Source organism: Balaenoptera borealis (genome assembly GCF_965194805.1).
Source record: "Balaenoptera borealis genome assembly, chromosome: 20".
NCBI classification, from domain to species: domain Eukaryota; kingdom Metazoa; phylum Chordata; class Mammalia; order Artiodactyla; family Balaenopteridae; genus Balaenoptera; species Balaenoptera borealis.
In genome coordinates, this window is record NC_138879.1 from 20,783,260 (window position 1) to 20,805,182 (window position 21,923).

Genomic DNA, 21,923 nt, shown 5'->3' on the forward strand with positions numbered 1-21,923 from the left:
AAGCTGTTCATGGGAGAAACTCAAGGTGGAATAAAAATGCTGCACGGGGCTGGTTCTGAGGGAGCCCCGCACCCGCTTCTTTCTCAGAGCTCTTAGTTAAAGCCCTGCGCTCCTTGGAGCTGGGGGCCCGTCCTTCCTCAGAACGTGGGCTTTGGTGCGACGGCCAGCAGTGGTGGCAGAGAGCTCTTAACAGCACGTTGGGGTTCCGGTGACTGTGATTACCCTAGTTTTCAGGGTAACTAGGAGACTTGGAAGAGCCTGTTTCAGAAGAAAAGCCCAGAAGTACTCTGGGTGTAGATAGTCAGAGGTGAGAGAAAATGAGATGATGGCGAGTTGGAGCTGGCCCCTCTCCCCACTGGCCATGCCTGTGAGGCCTGGGCCGTTAGCGCCTTACCAGCCAGCTCTCCTCTCCTGGCCCCATGTGATTTCTCAAGACAGTTCTGGTATCTTTTGGGGGTGAAGTCATGTGAGTCTGCAAAGAAACTGGTGAAAAATAGACTCTGACCTGTGTGCAGGCAAGCTGGGGAGGCCCACTGGGCAGTGGCCCTGCGCTCCTGGAGTCTGGTCTGGACCACGTGGGGAGGGGCGGGGAGGCCCCCGGGAGGGGAATGGCCCACCTCCTGGCCTTCAGTGGCTGTGGCCCCACCCAGGAGAGTGAGGCCCGGAAGCGTGCCTGCAGCTTCTCAAGCAGCCTGGCTTGGAGCAGCCCTAACGGGAAGCTCCCGGAAGCTCGCTCCAGCCCCTCCGCTTTATGCTGCAGATAATTTTTGATGTTGAGACAAAAACTGGAAGAAAGGGAGTGTGAGGAAAACAGAAACGACAATACACGTTCTGTTCAGTCTTCATCATGTGTCCAAGTAGGAATTTGTAAAACTTTTGCCAAAACGTCCCTGTGTGATCTTTTCAGAAGTCTCAAAAGTAAAAGGAGGTTATCTTGCCGCCAACGTGTTGTGAAAATAAGAAGTGGCTGCAGAGGTTTAGTCTTCTCCAGGCGGTTTCCGGCCTGGTGGCCTGTCCCCTGACGTACGACCCGGGGCAGAGCCCTTCCTGCCCTCCTGGCTCGTTCGGAGGAGGGCGCTCGGCTCTCAGGCTCCGTGAGGTGGAAGTCAGCCAGAGCGGGTGCTCCCAGACAGCTCTTAGCTCGACGTGCAGCCCACTCCGGAGCTGACAGCCTAGTGGGGAGAGAGAGCAGATGTGTTGAGAAGAGTCTCATGAAGACGTAGTTCATTAAAATGTGATGTATTGAGGGGCATGGGGTGTCCCAGTCGGGGGCTCAGCCAGGCAGGATTTCTGGGGACGGCACAGCTGAAATCCCCACCAGGAGTTCAGCAGCGGGGGCTCCAGGCCCATGTAGCCGTTCGTGCCAGCGCTCAGAGCCCTGCACACTCCCCTCCCAGCCTTATATCTTCTCTCTGGTTTCCTCCCATGACAGTTTGATTTTGGGGACACCATGGTCCACCAGGCCATCCACACCATTGAGTACTGCCTGGGCTGCATCTCCAACACCGCCTCCTACCTGCGGCTCTGGGCCCTCAGCCTCGCTCATGCACGTGAGTGTATTTCTCTCAGGTCAAAAACTACGTTTCTCCCCTTCTCCGGGCACTCCCTCAGGTGGGGGCTTAAAGAGAGTGGACATTATGTAAAGCCTCTGGAATTACTGACTCCTGAATCCAGAGAGAATGATGTCCAGATGGGAGGATCAGTGCTTCTGCCAGGTTAGCTGGTGAGGTCGCAGAAAGCCAGGGGGCAGGGAAGACTGCGGTTGAGGGATGGCAGAGCAAAACGCAAGGCCTGCAGCACCCCTGGCCCAACTGAACCGGATGTCATGTCTCTCCCCGTTCCGCAGAGCTGTCGGAGGTGCTTTGGACCATGGTGATCCACATCGGCCTAAGCGTGAAGAGCTTGGCGGGAGGTTTGGCGCTGTTCTTCATCTTCGCCGCCTTCGCCACCCTGACTGTGGCCATCCTCCTGATCATGGAGGGCCTCTCAGCCTTCCTCCACGCGCTGCGGTTACACTGGTGAGGGGCAGCGCGGGGCCGAGGGTGGGGACGTGTCCTTAGCGGCACTGAGGGCAGTCTTACTCCTGTCCAGAATCCAGAGACACTAGGAAGTATCTGCTTTCACATCCTCATACCCCAGGACATACTTGGTAGTGAGCCTCAGGAAATGTCCACAGAAAAGCACAGCTCGCTCTCACAGCCGCCAGGGAGGACTCTCTGGTGAGTGCTGTCACAGTTGCTCTCCCTGTCTCCAGCCTTCTTCAGCGCTCTTGATGATGGCTTAAAAGATCTGCTGGGGTTTTTTGTTTGTTTGGGGGTTTTTCGCACTGGCATATAACTCTCTCCTGTCTTCAGAGCAATGAAAGAGCTCTGGAATAGATTCTACGTCCAGGAAAGTGCTAGAGCACACTGTGCCCTCATTTCGTCCCCCTTATTCTGTCATCGTGCCAGTGTCTTTGGGTAGGACCCCTGGCAGCTCTATGTGAGCAGGGGGATTCTTGACCCCGTAGCACACTAGCTCAGTACACTGAAGCAGCTTCTTCGGAAGGGCAGGTTTTGGATTTGTTAGTTTTCTTTAATGTCGTTTTTGGCTCTTAATGGCTCTGCATGGAGATAGCTCAGCCCCAGGCAGTGGGAGATCTGGGGTCTGGTCTGGACCGTGACTCCATGACCTCAAAGTAAGGTTGCCAGGTTTAGCAAGTAAAATTACAGAGCACTCAGTTACGTTTGGATTTCAGGTAAACGATGAATATTTTTTTACTGTATTTCCCGAATGTCCGTGGGACATACTTACACTAAAAACTGGGCATCCCATACTTTATCTGGCTACCCTACCTCAAACCCTACATCTTCGAGTCTCCACTTCCGCCTTCACATTATGATTCTCCCTCTCTTTTGGGGTCCAGTGGCTCTGGAAGCTCCAGACCCTCTCCTCAGAGAAACACCCCCTCAATGTGTGCACACACAGTTTTACCAGTTTAGGGGCTCACAAACTCACTGACCCTACCTTAGGACTCCCTAGACGAGATGATCTGTGGTGTTAATGACCTCAAGGTCAGAAGAGGGCCGTGACTGTCTCTTTCCATCACTTCTCGAAACCTGAAGAAAACCAAAATCTGAAGCTGAGAAACCTCTTCCCCACTCCCTTTATCTTTGACTTTTCTCCTGGCTTGGTTACAGCTGAGCCTGCTCAAAGATTCCACCGTTTGTTGTTCTGAATTACAGAGGTGGGACGTGAGGCATGTAAGGGTGAGCCGTGGCCGGGACTTACCCTTCTCTCAAAAGCTCCTCTAGAAGACTCTGTCCTGCTGCGTCAGTACACGGTGCTTTCTCAGGCCTAGCCCTCTCCTCCCGCCTCCCGTCCCCTCCCCGCCCAGCTGCTGTTTACTGGGAGCCGGGAGGCTGGCCACGCCACCGGCTCTCAGCTTATCAGCGCACGCTCACCCGGGCACACTTCCTACCACTCAGTGCGAGGGGACGTCTGCGCTGCCACCCTGGGGTGACTCACTTTTTCTTGCCCTCTCGGCTTCCTTTCCTGTTCCCTTCCCGTCTCCTGAGCCCTGGGCTTGAGGGAGCAGTTACCACGCCACCTTGACTGCAGCCCAAGTGGGGAGCCTGTCGCATCCTCCCTGGGTGGTGGGAGCAGCCAAGGAGCTGGAACAGACCTGTCAGAGCAGTGAGCCAGGCACACCGCGGAGCACGGAGGGCCGCCTGCGCTCAGGCCTGTTGTCCAGAATGAGCTGAGGCGATTGGGAGGTCATGCTTTGCTACCTGCAGGATTACTTCTTCCTCGGGCTCACCTGCGGCCTTCGAGTGAAGGTGTCTTCCCACGTCCTCGTGAACGAGCCCAGGGAAGTGGCAGGTGGCGAGAGAGCAGGCTTCAGAATCGGGTGACCCGAGTTTAAATTCCAGCTCTGCCCGTGCTGGCTGGGTGACCCTGAGGAAAGCACTTAACCTCTCTGAACCTCACTTGCTCTCGTGTGAAAAGAGAGGATAATGTACACGTGACAAGGTTGCTGTGATTAAGTAGGAAATAATGCACAGACCAAGTGACTGCCGCGGTGCCCTGGCACACCGTAAACCTGTGTTCAGTTGCAGACGCGGCTGCCCTGCGGAGAGGGCTGTGGCCCCTGTAGAGATCTGCTTCCGGTCTGTTAGAGAGAAGGGAGACCCCAGGGGGATGCACGTGATACCACTTGAATGCCTCGCAGATGCAGTTTGCAAGGAGTACTTGCAGGGTGGTGGGTGGATGCTGTTGTTTGATAGTGGAAATATTGGGTAGAAGAGAAAAAACAGTGAAAACTCCTTTGTGCAGCTTTCAGAATCCCGTCACTGGGAGCCTGTTTGGAGCATCTCCCCCACCACCAGAAAGGAGTGAATGAAATTGGTGCTCATGCACCCCCTCCTGGCCGAGTGTGGATATGCCTCAAGGGTTCCTGGGTCTTAGTCCAGCAGGACTGCAGGAATTCTGTGTTGAGGCCATCCTCTTGGGGGTGGGAATAGCTGGGCCCACTGAAAATGGCTGCAGGGACACTGCTGCGATTTTTCCTGGCGTCCGGCCTGGGCATCTTCATACCTGTCACTTTACCCCTGGTGCTCAGCTGGGGTTTCTTGATTCTGATGCAAGGGCTGCCCCATTACACAAGTTCTGGGTCTTTTTGGTGGGGACAAGAAGAAAAACATGTGATTTGAAAGCAAGGATAAACCACAGGTCTGAGGTTCATGTAGGGGCATGAGGAGGCAAGTGACATCTGGAAACAGCAGTGAGCGGGTTCATGCGCCTGCTAATTCTGTCTCCTCCTGAGTCACGTCCGTCTCTTTTCCTCCTACCAACTGTGTGTACTGTGCTTGGTCTTCTTGGCTACCATAATGAGATGTCTTTTCTTCCTCAGAAAAGGCAAAGGCAGGGGTGTGAGTTGTGGTTTTCACTGTGGACACCGGAGTGCTATTAGCAGAAAGACTGCTGCCCCATGGCCTGCCTTCACAGGAAGCTCATCCCTTCCTAGCTAACAGATTCCACGTGAACACTCACAGACTGGGGGCTAACGGGACAGATTTGGGGACCAGTGTGGTGTAAGGAACTCAGTGGCACCACAGCAGGACCCCACGGGGTGGCTGAAGGAGTGGCCGCTCAGGAGCATGAGAACACCTGAAATGTGACCTCATGGCCCCGGCACTGCGCAGAGAGGGACAGAGCCATCTTTCTAAAACTGCCTCCCCTCGGTCACATCGCCACAGGCAAGGGAAGAGGCCCAGGCTTTCCCCCTTCATTCACTTGAGAAGACATGGCTTCTGTCACGTAGTAGGAGAACTCTCTCTCTGGACTTCCAGTTAGTCCTTCTGGGCCACTGGGTTGCCTTTTCCAGGTGCGGGAGCTGGCAGGGGTGACAGAGAACCCCATCTGACTGCCTGAGGCTCTCCTCACATCTGCTGAATCCTGAGATGCGTTTTAGTGGCCTGGGGCGTGGCAAGGTCCATGGAGGCGCCCCGAGCAGAGCCCCTCAAGAAGGAAGAACTTGGAGGGCAGCCAGCGGGGCCCCGCTGTGCCCCGGCACAGAGAACTTCATGTTTATACTTTCTCAGGAAGCACACAGTTCCCTGGCTGGGAGGGAGGAGAGGGCGGGGAGACCAACAGGGAAACTGCTTTCCAGCTTTGTGCTGGGAGGTTAGGATGAGCACGGATGAGAAGGGAGGCGAAGTCAGGCTGATGCTGAGATACCCAAGATGTCCCTGGTGGGGGCCACCCTAAGTCCCTAACCTCGAGCAGCAGCTGGTGGGCGAGGTGGTGTCAGGTGGTGTGTCAGAGGGACCGCCCATCTGCTCACACAGCAGAATTTATGTGCCCCCATCCCAGGCGCGTGTCCCCTGAAGTAGATGAGGCAGGCAGGGTGATGCCAAGAGAAGGGTGGTGATCCCTCAGGCGTCTGAGAACGTCTGCAGCTTCTCCATTCACCCAGTCTGGAGTTAGCATTGTTTGTGTGATGAGCCAGCCAGAGGTCAAAGTTCCGGATACCTCACAGACCCCAAGGTGAGCTGCCCACCGGCTGGCCGTACACTATTGAACAAAGTGAAATACCATTGCCGCGCGTGCAGACACAGCCTACCCAGCGTGGAGGATTCAGTCGTCACCGCAGGGGGCAGGAAGCAGGAACCTGCCCCCATCCCCACCGCATTCCCCCAGAGGAGGCCTCAGGAGCTGGGCCCTCTTCTCCAGGTGTTGGGACACAGGGCTGAGTTCTGTGACCGACTGCAGTTTGAAATACCCCCTCCTGGATCCCATTTTCTCTGAGGGAGGCTTGGCCGAGACACTGATGGGAATCCTCCAGGGGCCGGGAGGCTTTGGGGGCCTTGGTGCGGCCCCCGGAATGCGGGGTCGGGGAGAAGGCTGCCTGTTCTTACGGCCGCACAGAAAATTCTGTTCCCCTCTTCTCCCCAGCGGGTGGAGCTGGCGGCTCTGCAGTCAGGGTCCTCAGCCAGCGCCCCAGGGCTGAAGGGGCCTCTGAGGACCTCTCAGGGCCACCAGCAGACAGTCCTCTTCCCACTCCCTTTTCACTGATTCCTCCCTTATCTTGGAGGGAGGCCGCCCTGGCTGAAGGCTGAAGGCTGAAGGCTGAGTGAGGGGCATGAAGGTGGAGAGCGTCTTGGCGCCCTGCTGTGCAGTCAAACCGCTGCCTGCAGCCTGCCCTGGGCCCAGCGCAGCCTGCTGTCGCAGGGATCTCGGGCCCCCAGGGTCACACAGCACTGAGTGGAAACTATTCCTCAGGGCAGCTCTCCTTGGCTTTTTTACCCTCTGAATCATGCATTTTTCTGCCCATATTTGGTGGGGATTTGGTTGCTGGGCAGACATCCGGGCGAGCTCGCAGCCTGGCTCTGCATACAGGCGTGGACGCCTTCCTGCCCCCCAGAGTCCGAAGGGCCCAGAGAGACCGTCAGGGATGGGTGCTGGGCTGCCGGGGAAGGGAGCTAAAGCTGTTTCTCCTTTCAGTCCCCAAGAGAAGAATTCTTTCTTAGATGTTTTTGTAGTTGGAGAATATTTTTGCCATTGCTTTGAGAAGACTTCCCCTCCTAACTTCCCCCTTTCCTGGGAATTTCCTCCCTAAAGTCGAAAGCCTCCACCGTTCACTAGCAACCCTCCCTTCTCCTTCCTCCCCCGAGAAGAGAAATAAACAAGAAAACAGTGGCGCCTGCCAGGGTTCCTTGCGCTGAACTGGTGGCTACTCAGGCTTCCCTTGGAGGTCCGCTGCAGGCCCTGCCAGGAAGCGGGTGTTGGGGGGACTCTTCTTCATCGTTAGAGACTCAGGCCAACTGAACGTTTTTTGCACGTGGCCCTCTGCAGAGAGTTTTGCATAAACACACTCTCTGCTGAGCAGGACGGAGCAGGAACTGAGGCCAAACCGTTGCACTGGTGTGCACTCTTGCCGCGGGCAGGCCCTGGGCGTCACGAGTGGGAGGTTGTGTTAGGATTAGGGTCGTGTGCGCCATGAGCAGGACGAGGTCTGGGCTTTGTGGGCGGCAGGAGGCTCGGGGAGCTTGGGGTTGGGTCATCATTCTGGCCCAACTGTGGAGTCCCAGAAGGTTTCTGTGGAATGATGACTCTCCTCTTCTCTTTCTCCAGGGTGGAATTCCAGAATAAATTCTACAGCGGGACGGGTTTCAAGTTCCTACCCTTCTCCTTCGAGCACATCCGAGAAGGGAAGTTTGACGAATGAGCCCCTCCCTCAGGGGCGCTGTGCGCCCTCTGCCCTCCCCGCTCCCTCCACGGTGATTAGCTGTGCTCCGCTTTCCTGTTGGTTGTGAGCCCTGGGTATCAGGGCATCTGAGTCATCCCTGCCACCCTTCCCCCAGCCACCTGTGAGTCATTTAGACAGACCCAGCCCTTCCTGGGTCCCCCGCCACCTCCAGCTTTGTGTGTTGTAGTGCAGTGATTTTCTGGAGAGAAGCGGGCCCGAGCGAGCGGTCACACTAACCCACTCCCGCTGGGCACCCTTCTTGCCCTCCCAGCCTCTGTCCAGCCCTTCCTGTGCCCCCTGGTGGTGAAGCAGTTTGTGCATTTACACAGGAGCCCAGAGCGCTTGGAGGGAGCGCCTTCACCGTCCACACCCAGACTCTGAGCTCCCTGCTCCTGCCACTCTCCTTCCCGGTGGGGGATGGGGTGCTCTTTAACACTCCCCACTCTTGGATTAGCAGGGGTGGGTCCAGGAAGATGGTGTTTCTGTCCTCTGCCCACCCCCTCTGGTCTTCAGTGCGCTCGTTAATCAGGAATTCAGCTGGACCCAACTGTGCCAGCGTGCGTGGCTTCTCCCTGGCAGCCCCAAGGGTCCCCGGATACCCTGCACCACCTTCCTGACCCCCACCCTAAACTCAACACCCTCTCCTCCTCCTTCCCAGAATGCCCTTTTAGCACCCAGCATAACATGCGCAGCGGGGAGGACCCAAAGCAGAGGTCCTGGCTGGCTCTGGTGACTGCTCCTCAGGCCGTGCATGGGCCGCAAGCACGCCCTCGGGGCAGAGGGTCCAAGTCCATGCTCTTTCCTGGTGCAGACCCGGAGACCTTTCCCCACCCCCAATCACGAGTCTTGAGTACAGAACTGTAGTCATTAGGGGTGGTTCTGCCTGCAGACCAGCCTTGCTCTGCCCACCGGTGCCCCTCCCCACTTCCACACCGACCCCAAGTGGAGCAAGTGGGTCCTGGGCAGGGAAAGTCAACGTCATTTACCATTTGCTGATTGGAGGCGGCTGGCAGGGCCGCCAGTGCGTGCAGTTGTGAGAGCTGCGTGGCCCTGGCCTGTGGGCTGGTGGGGAGCGCCCCCAAAGGGCCGCCGCCCCGTCACCCCCACACCAGGATGTGGATCTTGGGGCCTTTTAATCATGCGTTGGCACAGCAGCCCTGGCTGCTTCAGCTAAATTGATCCCCGTGCCTTCAGTGGGCGAGAGGACCCCCTCAATTGGTCGGCCCCTTCCCACCCCACCCCACCCCTACCCCCTGCTTGTCTGGGAGCTGCTTAGCACTGCTCACTGGACTCTCCCAGGCTGGGCCACCGCCCCAGCTTCACCCGCAGTAGCCGGTGTGACCGACCCAGCCCTTGTGCAGAGCCCCCTCCCGTCCGGTCCCTCCCTCCCCGTGGTTTACGTGATGATCTTTGCTCTGTTTACAGCGGCAGGAGTTTGAAGCAGAGTTCTTTATCAGGAATCCTGCCCAAGGCCCTTCTGTTCAGACATTCCCATGCGGAATAAAGTGTGTTTGACTCTATCAGGGAGGCTGCTTGTCTGCGTGCCCACAGCCCCTAGCCCCTGCGTCACTCAAGGCTCAGCCCTCCTGAGCCCACCTAGTATCCTTACACCTGCCACTTCCCTCTGTCAGCATTTCTGCTTTTTCCTCTGATCAAAGACCGCAGTTGCAGTGGCCCTGGCCAGGCAGTTAGTGAAATTCTCACCTTATCTCAAGTTTCCCAGGGGCCTTCCCACTCCCTGAGCCAAGGCAGCTTTTCAGACACTACCCATGTAGGGGAGGGGACTTGGGGACCCATCTCCGTCCCGCTTTCTGCACCACACACCCAAACAGCCGGGGGAAGCAGGGACCTGGACGTCTGCCCACCCTCCTCTCCCTCTTCTGCGAGCGTGCTCTCCAAGGCTCAGCAGCCTGGCTATTTTGAGCCCTGATTGCCTTTGGCCTTGGTGTAGGCGGAGGCTCAGCGTAAGGTTGGTTCCTCAGGGCAGCTGGAAAATTCGAGGTGCTGAGGCAGGCAGCCCAAGAGCCCAACGGGATGTCCTGGCAGGCGGGCTGGGCAGGGCGGGCGCCTTCTCCCTCCTCACTGCCATGTAAGGTGACCGCATTCTTTCTCAGCCCTCCCTCTCCATTCCTCCCTCTTGGGGCCTCCAGGGCAGGGGCTGCCCAGGAATGTGAGCAGCAGGCCACCAACTGCTGCTCCAGGAGGGGCGGGAACACCCCGTTCATTCCATGCTCCGCAAACCCTCTCCTCCCTGACGGGCCACCTGCCCTGGAGCAGCCCTGGGTACAACACCCAGCATCCACTCCTCAAAAAGTTGCGGGTGGACATTCAGGAAAATGAGCCCTTTTAACCTCTTCTCTGTTACTGACTCAGATAGATAACTAGGAATCAATGGACTAGAATTGAGAGTTCAGAAACAAACCCTAACGTGTATAGTCCACTGGTTTTCCACACAGGGGCCAAGATAATTCACTGGGGAAGAAACAGTCTTTTCAACAGATGGTGTTAGTACAACTGGGTACCCACATGGAAACGAACAAATTTGGACTGCTATCCACTGTATACAAAAATTAACTCAAAATGGATCACTGACCTAAACGTAAGAGAAGTCTTAGAGGAAATCATAGGAGTACATCTTCCTGACCCTGGGTTAGGCAGTGGTTTTTAGATATGACGTCAGAAGCACGAGTGATAAAAAAGAAGATAAAAGATAAGTTCGGTTAGCAAAATTAAAAACTTTTGTGCTTCGAAGGACAGGATCAAGACAACCCTCACACTGGAAGAAAATATTTGCAAAGCATGTATCTCATAAGGAACTTGTATCTGGAATATATACAGAACTTTTACAACTCAGTAATAAAGACAAATACCTCAGTTTTTAAAAGGACAAAGGATCTGAACAGGCATTTCTCCAAAGAAAACACGAATAGCCAATAAGCCCATGAAAAGGTACTCAGTATCATTAGTCATTAGGAAAACGCAAATCAAAACCACGAGGAGACACCACATCACACCCACTAAAAAGGCAATAATTTTAAAAAGACAATTAAGTTTAGGGACTTCCCTGGTGGCGCAGTGGTTAAGAATCCACCTGGCAATGCAGGGGACATGGGTTCAAGCCCTGGTCCGGGAAGATCCCACATGCCGCAGAGCAACTAAGCCCATGAACCACAACTACTGAGCCTGCACTCTAGAGCCCACGAGGCACAACTACTGAGCCCGTGTGCCACAACTACTGAAGCCAGTATGCCTAGAGCCTGTGCTCCGCAACAAGAGAAGCCACCACAATGAGAAGCCCATGCACCACAACTAGAGAAAGCCCGTGCACAGCAACAAAGACCCAACGCAGCCAAAGATTAAAAAAAAAAAAAAAAATTACAAGTGTTGACAAGAATGTGGAGAAACTGGAACCCCATCCACTGCTGGTGGGACTGTAAAATGGTGCAGCAGCTTTGGAAAGCAGCCTGGCAGTTTCTCAAAATGTTAAACGTAGGATTAACTTAGGACCCAGCAACTTGACTTCTAGATTTCTACTCAAGAAAAATGAAAAAATGTGCACACAAACTTGTGCACAAGTGTTCATAGGGGCATTATTCATAATAGCCCTAAATGGAAACAACCCAAATGTTTATCAGCTGATGAATGGGTAAACAAAAGGCAGTATATCCATACAATGGGTATTATTCTACAATAAAAAGGAATGACGTACTGATACATGCTGCAACAAGAATGGACCTCAGACACAAGGCCACATAATGTATAATTCCATTTATGTGAAATGTCTAGAATGGGCATATGTGTAGAGACAGAAAGTAGATGGGTGGTTGCCTAGGACCAGCTGCTGGATGGGGTTGGGGGCAGGGTTTCTTTTGGGGGATGATGAAATGTAAAATTAGATTATGGTGGCAGTTGCACAACTCTGTGGCCATACTAAAAAACTATTGAGTTGTACATTTTAAACTGGTAAACTTTCTGGTATAGATCAATAAAATGGGGCTGGGGAGGGAGGACTAGGACCTCCCCGGGAAGAAATTCCTCCCTAGCCTGGATGAGAAGACCTGGGCCAGTGGGTCATTGGCTAAGCTGAGCTTCCAGGATCTAGGGCCTTGGGCTGCTTCCAGCCCAGCCAGCTAAAGATGGGACCAACTGGGAACTGAGCCCTGGAGGGTGTGGGAATTCCCAGGAGCCCTGGGGTGGGGGTGGGGAACAGGATGGCTCCATTGCTCCTATTTTTAAGAGTCTTGGCCTTTACCCTGATCCCCTCCTGTGGAATTCCTGGACCCCAGGCATCTGCTTAGTGAGTCTGTGCCCCCAACCAGCGAATTCTTCCCATCCTAGAACCAATGTGGAGAGGGTGACTTTGGGCCTGCTCAGTATTATAAAGATAGGGGACAATTCCATCACCACCTTCCGAACCCCTCCCCCCTTTCCTGTCCCTCACTGGGGACCTGGGTAGTACTGTGCCTCTTTCTACCCAGGAGCCCTGGGTGGAAAGGGCATTGGAGCTCCCCTCAGATCTGAGCCTGTTTGCCTGCCCTTCCCTCTCCAGCCTACCCAAGGCAAGGCGTAGGCTGCCCCCTGGTGGCCAGACAGGGAAGGACTCGTTCCTCCCCACAGGTAAGATGGGTGGGACCCTAGCAGGGCTGTGACAGGCAGGCAACTGGATTGGCAGGGCAGAGGGACAAGGGATCTGGAGGGATTCTGGGGTGCCTAGACAGAGGGGAGGCTGGCAGGAACGAAAAAGATGAGATAGGAGCGGAGAGAAAAAGTAATAAAATATATCACGTGGTAAAAGGATCAAACAGTACAAAAGGCCCTATTATAAAAGTAAGTCTTGTGCTCCAGCGTCCCAGTACCTCATCCGAAGCGAACACTATTTATATAGCCTTAAAAAAAAACAACAACAAATGGGATGTACTATACCCAGTGATTTGACATCTTTTTTTTTATAAACTCAATATTTAGCTGGTTTTTAAAAATATTTTATTTATTTATTTAGGCTGCATCGAGTCTTAGTTGCGGCATGTGGTATCTTTGTTGCGACATGTTTAGTTGCGGCATGCAGGCTTTTAGTTGCCGCATGAGAACTCTTAGTTGCAGCATGCGTGCAGGGTCTAGCTCCCCGACCAGGGATCGAACCTGGTCGAACTACCCTGCATTGGGAGTGCGGAGTCTCACCCACTAGACCACCAGGGAAGTCCTGATTTGACATCTTTTTAATTTTTTTTTTTTTTTTTTTTTTTGGCCTTGCGGCTTGTGAGATCTTAGTTCCCCGACCAGGGATTGAACCCCGGGCCCTCGGCAGTGAAAGTGCTGAGTCTTAACCACTCGACCACCAGGGAATTCCTTGCCCTCTTTTTAAAAAATATACTTTGCAGAACATTCCGAATCAGCACCAACACATCTTCCTCACTTTTCTTTTTTTTTTAGCAAATGCTTGGTATTTCATCCTATTGATGCAACTTAATTTCTTCAACCAGCCCCCTATTGTCCTCAAAGAGTTCCCAGCTTGGTGGGGAAGATGAGAAAGACAGTGTGACACACTCGGAGTAATCGGTGACACTCTTGCCAAGCATCCATGAGCTCAGGCTGTGAATGTGCTACCAACCCCCCGGGATGGTGTCCCCAACCTGCTGCCCCTGCCAGCAGCCGTCTGCCATTCTGGATGAATCCAGACCCCACAGAGAGGCACCCTGAGCCTGACGGTGGACCTGCAGCCCAATTCCCCCAAGCAATGTGTTCCCTAAGATCCAAATTGCTGGTAAAACAGGTCCTGGGAGGAGGAGAGTCCGACAAATCTCACCTGAAGCCAGAGGTGTTTGGAAGGGGGTGTTGGAGGGAGTGTAGAGAGGCCTGGGGGGCCACAAGCTATAGCTCCATGAGGGCCCATCTCTCTGGGCAGGTCTAGGAGCTGCTCTCTGGGAAAAGCTGAGAACCTTCTGATATTAGGAACTGGGTGGAACAGGGTTGCACCTCCTGAACTAGCTGCTCGCTGAGCTGGGAACAAGGCAGGGGGCACTGCAGCTTGAGTCTGCAGCTGGGGGCAGGGGGCGGAGGGGCAGAGCAAGCTCAGTGGACTCCCATGTTCTCTTTCAGTCCAGGCTCTGGATTTCCTGGCTTGGCAACCCTCCTCTGACCCCTTCCCTGTCTCTAAGCAGCTGCACTCAGGCCTGACAATCTGGAAAAATCTACACCTGCCTCCAAAAGGACTCAGAATCCCTTTAGAAAGTGCAGTCTTTATAAAAGGGCCCACCACTCCTGGCCACCACACAGCCCCACTTAAACCCTCCCTGCTGGTAAGCAGCCTGAAAAGTTGCATCTCTTGGGGGATAGTGGCAAAAACACTTATCTGAGAGTTAAGAGTTCCTGCTTCTAGTCCCAGACCTGCTGTCTTACTGGTCACTGAGCTTCGCAGAGTCACTTCCTATCTCTGGCCCTCAGTTTCCCAGGATGTAAAATGAAGATAACTCCCATCCTGTTCAGCTGCTGCTACCGCTTACAGATCCCATGAGAGCCCTTGTCACACCCACTAGGCCCTGCCCCATGGCCAGTCCAGGCTCACATGGCGCATCCCTCCTCCAACTTCCCGACCTTTTAGTTCCTCAGATCTGCTCAGCTCTTTCTTTACCCTTCCTGGGTCTTCATATATGCATTTTTTTCTTCACGGAATGGTATTCCCCTCCCTCTTCTCCTAGTCAATCCCAACTTAATTCAGATTAAATGTCACTTCCTTTTGGAAGCCTTTGGCTGGGAACCGTGCACAGCATCACAAGTACAGTGGACCCCTGAACAATACGGGTTTGAACTGCCCGGGTCCACTTATACAGGAATTTTTTCCCATAAATACGTGCTGCAGTACTACATGGTCCGCGGATGCGGTACCCTGGATACAGGAGGGCTGACTGTAAAGTTATATTTTGGCAGCCAGAGGGTCGGCCCTCCTAACACACATGCAAAGTTTAAGGGTCAACTGCATAATGTAAATCTTTGTTTATATAAGTACTTGGTTTGTAGGTCTCCCCGGAAGAGGGGTGGCAGTGCCTGGTACAAAATCAACTTCAAATATTTATTGGATGGTAGGATGGACGGAAGGAAAGTGATCTGCATGTGAAAGCGCGTTGTACCTGAAGGCATTTGTGAAGGACTACGAGTCACATCCGGCCCCGGACTTTTGAAGTCACCAGAGTCACGCGCTCTTGCACCACGCGTGGTCAGAAAACACCCTCAGGAGCTGGTGTGGAACCCGGAAGCTGGTCTCTCAGCCGCCGGCCGGTGCTTTACCTTCAGTTCCGCGTGACCTGAGGTCCGCAGCTGATTGGACGCGGCCGTCACGCCCCTGATCCCGAGTCGCCATTGGTGCCCAGAGGGCTGAGACCGCTGTACCATGGAGGCCGTGGCGGTGGCCGCGGCCCTGGGGTTCCTGCTCCTGACCGCGGCGGGGGGCTCGGCCGGGGACGAGGCCCGGGAAGCGGCGGCCGTGAGGGAGCTGCTGGCCCGGCTTCTGGGACCCGGGCCGGCGGCTGCCTTCTCTGTGTCGGTGGAGCGCGCCCTGGCGGCCGAGTCCGGCCTGGACACCTACCGCCTGAGCGGCGGCGGCGTCGGGGCGCGGGTGCGGGTGCTCGGCTCCACGGGCGTGGCCGCCGCCGCGGGGCTGCACCGCTACCTGCGCGACTTCTGCGGCTGCCACGTGGCCTGGTCGGGCTCTCAGCTGCGCTTGCCGCAGCCGCTGCCCGCGGTGCCGGAGGAACTGACCGAGGCCACGCCCAACAGGTACCGCGGCCGGACCGCGCCCCTCGGCTCCCGTGCAGCTCCCCGCCGCCTCCACTCCCCCGGGCGCCAGCCCAAGCTGAAGTCCCCGCCCCTCCCCACCCCCAGCGCCGGGCTGCCAGCAAGCGCTGGCCTTAGGGTCGCACGACCTGGCTTCAGACCCCAGGTCTGATTCTAAAAGCCTTGTATCTTTGAGCAAGTCACTTAGCCTCTCTGAGCCTCGGCTGGCTCATCTGAAAAATGGAAATAATGTCATCTACCGTGCAGTGGTGCCGCTTTGATGGTGAGGATTTGCACGGTGCGGGGTGTAGAATTTGTGGTGCATAATCGGTGATCGGTAAATGCCATTCCTTTCCTACCCCACCCCTCTCTTTGAAGATGCTTACTGAGGAATGACCCCCAGCCCTGTCACAGGCCTCTGTTCTAGCATTTGCCCCACTGCACCGAGGTGATGCATTCACACAGCTGCCTCCCCAGTTAGACTGTGGGGAGAGGAATACCCCCCTTCAGGACAGGGGCCAACTTTGCCACATGGCACTTAAACACTGTACACAGAGTAGGAATGAAAACGGAATATGTTCTCCCAAATATCTGGGAGGCTAGGGAGCTGAGCGCTGGGCGCAGGTGGGTGGGCCCCTCAGAAGCTCAAGCTCCACGTGGAGTGGATCCTGGAGTGAAGCAGTAGAGGCCACGTCTGGAGCCACTCCTTTCTGGGTTAGATCTGGGTGCTGTGGAGAACTGTTCCAGGACCGGGCTGCCCTCCAAGTTCTTCCCCAGGCTGTGGACCCTCAGGGGTGAGGGACATCCTTTTTGCCCCCAGGGCCACGCCCCAGCTCACGTCCCTGCCTGCAGGTACCGCTATTACCAGAACGTGTGCACACAAAGCTACTCCTTCGTGTGGTGGGACTGGGCCCGTTGGGAGCAGGAGATTGACTGGATGGCACTGAACGGCATCAACCTGGCGCTGGCCTGGAGCGGCCAGGAGGCCATCTGGCAGCGGGTGCGTGCCCACCATACCCCAGGCATCCCGCCTCCCCCACATCAACGCAGTATCTGGCACACAGAGACTAGGGCTCCAGAAGCGTTGGTAGCAGGAGTGATGGCTCCAGCCTCCCAGCTTCCATGGTTGAGACAAACACACAGGAGCACTTACCCAGGGCTGGACCCCAGCACCCTACTGTAAACACTCTAAGAAGCCGGCCTCCCCTCTCTCCCCACCCCCACGTGGGTCAGTCAGCTGCTTCTGTGGATTCTGTCTCCTTAGCAGCTCTTGATCTGCCTTGTCCTCTCCATCCTTATCCGTGGCCCCAGTTCAGGCTCTCATCCCCTCTGCCTGGACCCCAGTCTGCCAGAGCCTCTGAACAGCATCAACCAAAAAATAATGCAGGAGGCTGCAAATAAGAAGAGTTCATCTGGGGTCTTTACTAATTGTAATCTGGGAAACACGGGCTCGGGTAATCCTGAAAGAGCGTTCTGAGGAAGTAAAAAGGGGCTAATTTTTTTTTTAAAGCCATGAGATTGTTAACTGCCTCGTGAGAATTGTGACTGACTCTGACGTTAGCTGGAAAATATTTGTTCATAAGGAATTGAGAGTTATTTTAGGGTAAGAGTCCAATAAGTATCTTGAATTTCTAGTAGGCTCTTTGGATAACTTGATCAGATCAAAAGGTCAGATTCCATCCAGTCTGAGACACGCAAAGTTACACTGCCTTAATGGCCTCCCGGCCATGAGAGCTTAAAGACCTCTCTAAGCAATATTTTCCTTTCAAAACAAGACTCCTGACTCTCCAAGTTCCACCAGAGTGTCCTTTCTGAATTGCAAATCTGGTGGAGACCTTCCACTATTAACACACTCAAGAGCTCCCCATCGCCTTCAGGCTTTTGCCGGCCTCGAGCTTCCATACCTGAGCCCTGAGCGCTCTGGCTGCACCTGGGGCTGCTTAAGCTCCCTGCAGAGCTGCCCTCACCCATCATTCTAGCCCTCCTTGCTCCACGAAGCCTTCTAAGGCCCCTTCCACATTTTGGGGAGAACCCCTTTGTGCCTCACCTCACCCATGCAACAAGGGTGACATATTTGCAAACTCACCTGGTCACGGATCTGTTTCTCCCAGACTTTGGGCTCCTCGCAGGCAGGGATCGGATTTTGTCTTAGTAACTCTAGGGTGCAGCCCAGAGAAGAGATGAATGTGTGTTTGTTGAGTGAATGGATCAATGAATAGAGATAAACGATTTACATGTGTGGGGCTTGGCCTCCTCCTCAGGTGTACCTGGCCTTGGGCCTGACCCAGACAGAGATCGATGAGTACTTCACTGGTCCTGCCTTCCTGGCCTGGGGGCGCATGGGCAACCTGCACACCTGGAGTGGCCCCCTGCCCCCCTCCTGGCACCTCAAGCAGCTTTACCTGCAGGTAAAAGGATGGGGAAGGGAAGGAGCAGAATTGGTGCTGGACAGTCACAGGCCTGGGGTCGGGGGTGGTGTTTGGCCCACCCCGGGGCTCTTAACTGAACGGTGGGGACTCCATGTGCTCTGAGAGAGTGAAGGCCTCCTGCCTCGGGGGGCCGTGCTCACCGCCGCCCCTCCCGTTCCTCGCAGCATCGGATCCTTGACCGGATGCGCTCGTTTGGCATGATCCCCGTGTTGCCAGCGTTCGCAGGGCATGTCCCCAAGGCTCTCACAAGGTGATGCCCCCTTCACCCTCCATTCAGCTTAGAGAATTTATGTTCCCCTGCAAGACACGATTTAAAGAAAAACTTAAGCTCTGCATGTAGGCCTGGGCTTGATTCCTGGCTCTGTTACTGACTAGCTATGTGACCTTGGACAGATTACGTGACTGCTCTGTGCCTTAGTTTCCTCACTTGTAAAATGTATATATGGCTTGGCATGGAGTCTTAGCAAATGGCAGCTCTTAGTGATGGTAGGGGTGCACTGGTCTCCTCTGTCCTTCCTGCCCCTCTGTTCCTCTGTGCTACCCACCCATCCTCTCCTGCGGCTGGCAAAATTCTTCAAGGTCCAGCTGAGACCTCCTCTCCTTCAGGAAGCCTTGCGGGGGGGCCCCCAGCATCAGTTACCACCTCCCTCATGCACATGAGCACCTGGTTCCTGCCACTGTCAGCGCTCAGCACATGTGGCCGGCCTCACTGGCCACTCCTTGGCCTCCCCAACTGGACAGCAGGAACCTCATTCGTACATTCAGCCAATGTTTGTCAGGCTCTCCGGGGCTGCCCAACCAGGCCCTGTGCTGGGGCCTGGGGATGCAGCCACAAAGGTGCACAGAGGCCCTGCCCCCAGCGGGAGATACGTTGCCAGGGGGATACAATACAGTGATAAGGACAGGAATATATGTGGGCCCAATTCTCTGTCAAGGTCACTTCTGCTTGGGGAAGGGAGGGTGCAGCAAGGGCTCAGAGCAGACGTGATGTCATTTGTTTCAGCCAGTGGGAGGGGGAGAGACAGCAAAAGCTTTCCAGACAGGTGAAACTTAAAGGATGTCGAGGAGAAGCCAGATGCATAAGCAGGGAGGGAGGAGGAAAGGGCTCCAGGCACAGGGCACAGTATGTGCAAAGGCACAGAGGCATGAACGACCCAGGAACTGCAGAAGTTAGTGAGGCTGGAGATGACTACTGTGTCAGCCTCCAGTAAATATCTGAACTGTCACACACACACACACACCCCCACCCCCAACTAGGGTGTTCCCTCAGATCAATATCACCCAGATGGGCAGTTGGGGACATTTCAACTGCTCCTACTCCTGCTCCTTCCTCCTGGCTCCGGAAGACCCCCTATTCCCCATCGTGGGGAGCCTCTTCTTGCGGGAGCTGACCAAAGAGTTTGGCACGGATCACATCTATGGGGCCGATACTTTCAACGAGATGCAGCCACCATCCTCGGAGCCCTCCTACCTGGCTGCAGCCACCGCCACTGTCTACCAGGCCATGATTGCAGGTTCGGTGCCAGGGGAGGTCGGAAAGGGGAGCCCCCCCAGACCCTCAGGGAGATGGGGGTGGCAGAGGTCAGTGGGGGGTGGGAGGAGGGACTGGGAATAATAACACCTCACAGTGATACACAGCACTTTACAGTTTACCAAGCACTTCTACACACACACATCATCTCATTTAATCACACAGTGGTAGAGAGGTGAGCTCTGGAGCCAGATACCCTGCTCCAACGCAGGCACTGCCACTTCCTGCCTGTGAGACTTGCGACGACTCACCTCCTTCCCAGTGCCTCAGCTACTTCATCTGCAAAATGGGCTACCTTATAAGTAGAATAATGCCTGGCCCAGAGTAAAGTGTCATTAAGTGCTAGCTATTGAAAATATTTAATTTGGTCTCTACCTCCATGCTGAAGTAGGTAACACAGGCCAGAGGTTAGGGGATGTGCCCCAAGCTGGTAGGTGCCCTTCTAGGTGCACAAATGTGAACCCAGCTCTCCTTCCTGCCACTTACAGGAGAAGGGCAGAGAGGGGCCAGGTCAGGAATGGCTTGGGAGGCCTCTGTGTCAGCCAGGAAGGAGCATAGGCTCAGGCTTTGAGCAGCAATGCTCCAGGTGTGACCCGGGACCAGCAGCTTCGGAATCACCCTGGAGCCCTGGATGTGCAAATCTCAGCACCTCCCCTACCTCCTGAATCAGAATGACTGGGGCTGGGGCCCAGCCCTCTGGGTAATTCTGATGCTCTGTAAAGCTTTATAGCACTACCCTGGCACTCCCAGTGGGAGGAGGAGGAGATGGGAAGGACGTGTGTTGTGGAATGCCCTTCTGGCCGCGGGGGGCGGGGGGGGGGGGGTGTGGGTTTCAGGGGAAGGAGTGTCCTGTGATAGAGTCATTTAACTTCTCTGGACCTCTGTTTCCTCATCTGTACAATGGGGTGAATGCTCTCCTGCCCCCTCTTCTCTTACCACCCTCTTTTTTGTCCCCACTGTCCCACCACAGTGGACCCTGACGCCGTATGGCTGCTCCAAGGCTGGCTCTTCCAGCACCAGCCCGAGTTCTGGGGGCCCGCCCAGGTGGGGGCCGTGCTGGGGGCCGTGCCCCGTGGCCGCCTCCTGGTTCTGGACCTGTTTGCTGAGAGCCAGCCCGTGTACGTCCGCACAGCCTCCTTCCAGGGCCAGCCCTTTATCTGGTGCATGCTGCATAACTTCGGGGGCAACCACGGCTTGTTTGGGGCCCTGGAGTCTGTGAACCGAGGCCCCACAGCCGCCCGCCTCTTCCCCAACTCCACCATGGTAGGCACGGGCATGGCCCCTGAGGGTATCGGCCAGAACGAGGTGGTCTACGCCCTCATGGCTGAGCTGGGCTGGCGGAAGGACCCAGTGGCAGATTTGGGGGCCTGGGTGACGGGCTTTGCAGCCCGGCGGTACGGGGTCTCCCATGGGGCCGCAGAGGCAGCGTGGCGGCTGCTTCTCAGGAGTGTCTACAACTGCTCTGGCGAGGGCTGCAGTGGACACAATCGCAGCCCGCTGGTCAGGCGGCCATCCCTACAGATGGCTACCGCTGTCTGGTACAACCGATCGGATGTACTGGAGGCGTGGCGGCTGCTGCTGGCAGCCACGCCTACCCTGGCCACCAGCCCGGCCTTCTGCTACGACCTGGTGGATGTCACTCGCCAGGCAGTCCAGGAGCTGGTCAGCTTGTACTACGAAGAGGCGAGGACCGCCTATCTGAACACGGAGCTGGTTCCCCTGATGAGGGCAGGAGGCGTCCTGGCCTATGAGCTCCTGCCCGCGCTGGACAAGGTGCTGGCTAGTGACAGCCACTTCCTGCTGGGCAGCTGGCTGGAGCGGGCCCGGGTGGCTGCCGTCAGTGAGACTGAGGCCCGCTTCTATGAGCAGAACAGCCGCTACCAGCTGACCCTGTGGGGGCCAGAGGGCAACATCCTAGACTACGCCAACAAGCAGCTAGCGGGACTGGTGGCCGACTACTACGCCCCCCGCTGGCGGCTCTTCATGGAGACACTGGTTGAGAGCCTGGTCCGAGGCATCCCCTTCCAACAGCACCAGTTTGACAAGAACGCCTTCCAGCTGGAACAGACCTTCGTCCTCAGCACAAGGAGGTATCCTAGCCAGCCCCAAGGAGACACAGTGGACCTGGCCAAGAAGCTCTTCCTCAAATATTACCCCCGGTGGGTGGCTGGTGCCTTGTGACAGATTAACCGCGCTTGGGCCACGTTTTCCCCAAACTCCAGGCCTGGGCAGGTTCCCAGGGCCTGGGGCTAGGCAAGCATCACAGGAGTTCCCCAGGCCTGGGTGAAGGAATTCATGCTGATGGGATCAAGCACGGAAGGTTTGGAGGGAGCCGAGCCGCCTTCCTCCACCATCCCAAATGTGGGATCAAAGTACTGTTTTAATACAACTTAATAAACTGACGAATCACCTCGACCTGTGTGTCAGAATGTCAATGCCATGATGCCGGGGAGGACTCAGGGCTATA

The 21,923-nt window shown here is 55.5% G+C and overlaps 2 protein-coding genes across 14 annotated transcripts in view; both read left to right on the forward strand.

The window, feature by feature from the left end:
* ATP6V0A1 (ATPase H+ transporting V0 subunit a1) overlaps positions 1-9,249 on the forward strand; it is a 55,681-nt gene extending 46,432 nt beyond the window's left edge. For 8 of the 9 annotated variants that reach the window (XM_082371360.1, XM_082371361.1, XM_082371367.1 and 5 more), the window contains 3 exons: positions 1,433-1,550; positions 1,847-2,018; positions 7,615-9,249. In XM_082371360.1, coding sequence (XP_082227486.1) covers positions 1,433-1,550; positions 1,847-2,018; positions 7,615-7,708 — 384 coding nt within the window. In that variant the 3' untranslated portion in view covers positions 7,709-9,249. The remainder of the gene's footprint in view (positions 1-1,432; positions 1,551-1,846; positions 2,019-7,614) is intronic. The other variant, XR_014238318.1, reaches the window with a different exon arrangement.
* Positions 9,250-14,110: 4,861 nt separating this feature from the next.
* Positions 14,111-21,871, forward strand: NAGLU (N-acetyl-alpha-glucosaminidase). 5 transcript variants are annotated; one of them, XM_082371379.1, is made up of 6 exons: positions 14,132-15,499; positions 16,349-16,496; positions 17,758-17,904; positions 18,090-18,175; positions 19,183-19,439; positions 20,427-21,871. In XM_082371379.1, exons 1-6 carry the CDS (start codon positions 15,114-15,116, stop codon positions 21,635-21,637), a joined length of 2,235 nt encoding a protein of 744 aa, XP_082227505.1. In that variant the 5' UTR covers positions 14,132-15,113; the 3' UTR covers positions 21,638-21,871. The 5 variants fall into 5 exon arrangements, with proteins under 5 accessions (XP_082227506.1, XP_082227505.1, XP_082227509.1 ...); XM_082371381.1 differs by lacking the exon at positions 16,349-16,496 and having other exon boundaries at positions 15,378-15,499; XM_082371383.1 differs by lacking the exons at positions 16,349-16,496; positions 18,090-18,175 and having other exon boundaries at positions 15,372-15,499.
* The last annotated feature ends 52 nt before the right edge of the window (positions 21,872-21,923 follow it).

Excerpts from the sequence above, each read along its gene's own strand:
- NAGLU (XM_082371379.1), top strand. The coding sequence starts at position 15,114 with ATGGAGGCCGTGGCGGTGGCCGCGGCCCTGGGGTTCCTGCTCCTGACC. Across the intron at positions 16,497-17,757 it reads AGGAGGCCATCTGGCAGCGG|GTGTACCTGGCCTTGGGCCT; the intron begins GTGCGTGCCCAC and ends CCTCCTCCTCAG. Across the intron at positions 18,176-19,182 it reads GTCCCCAAGGCTCTCACAAG|GGTGTTCCCTCAGATCAATA; the intron begins GTGATGCCCCCT and ends ACCCCCAACTAG.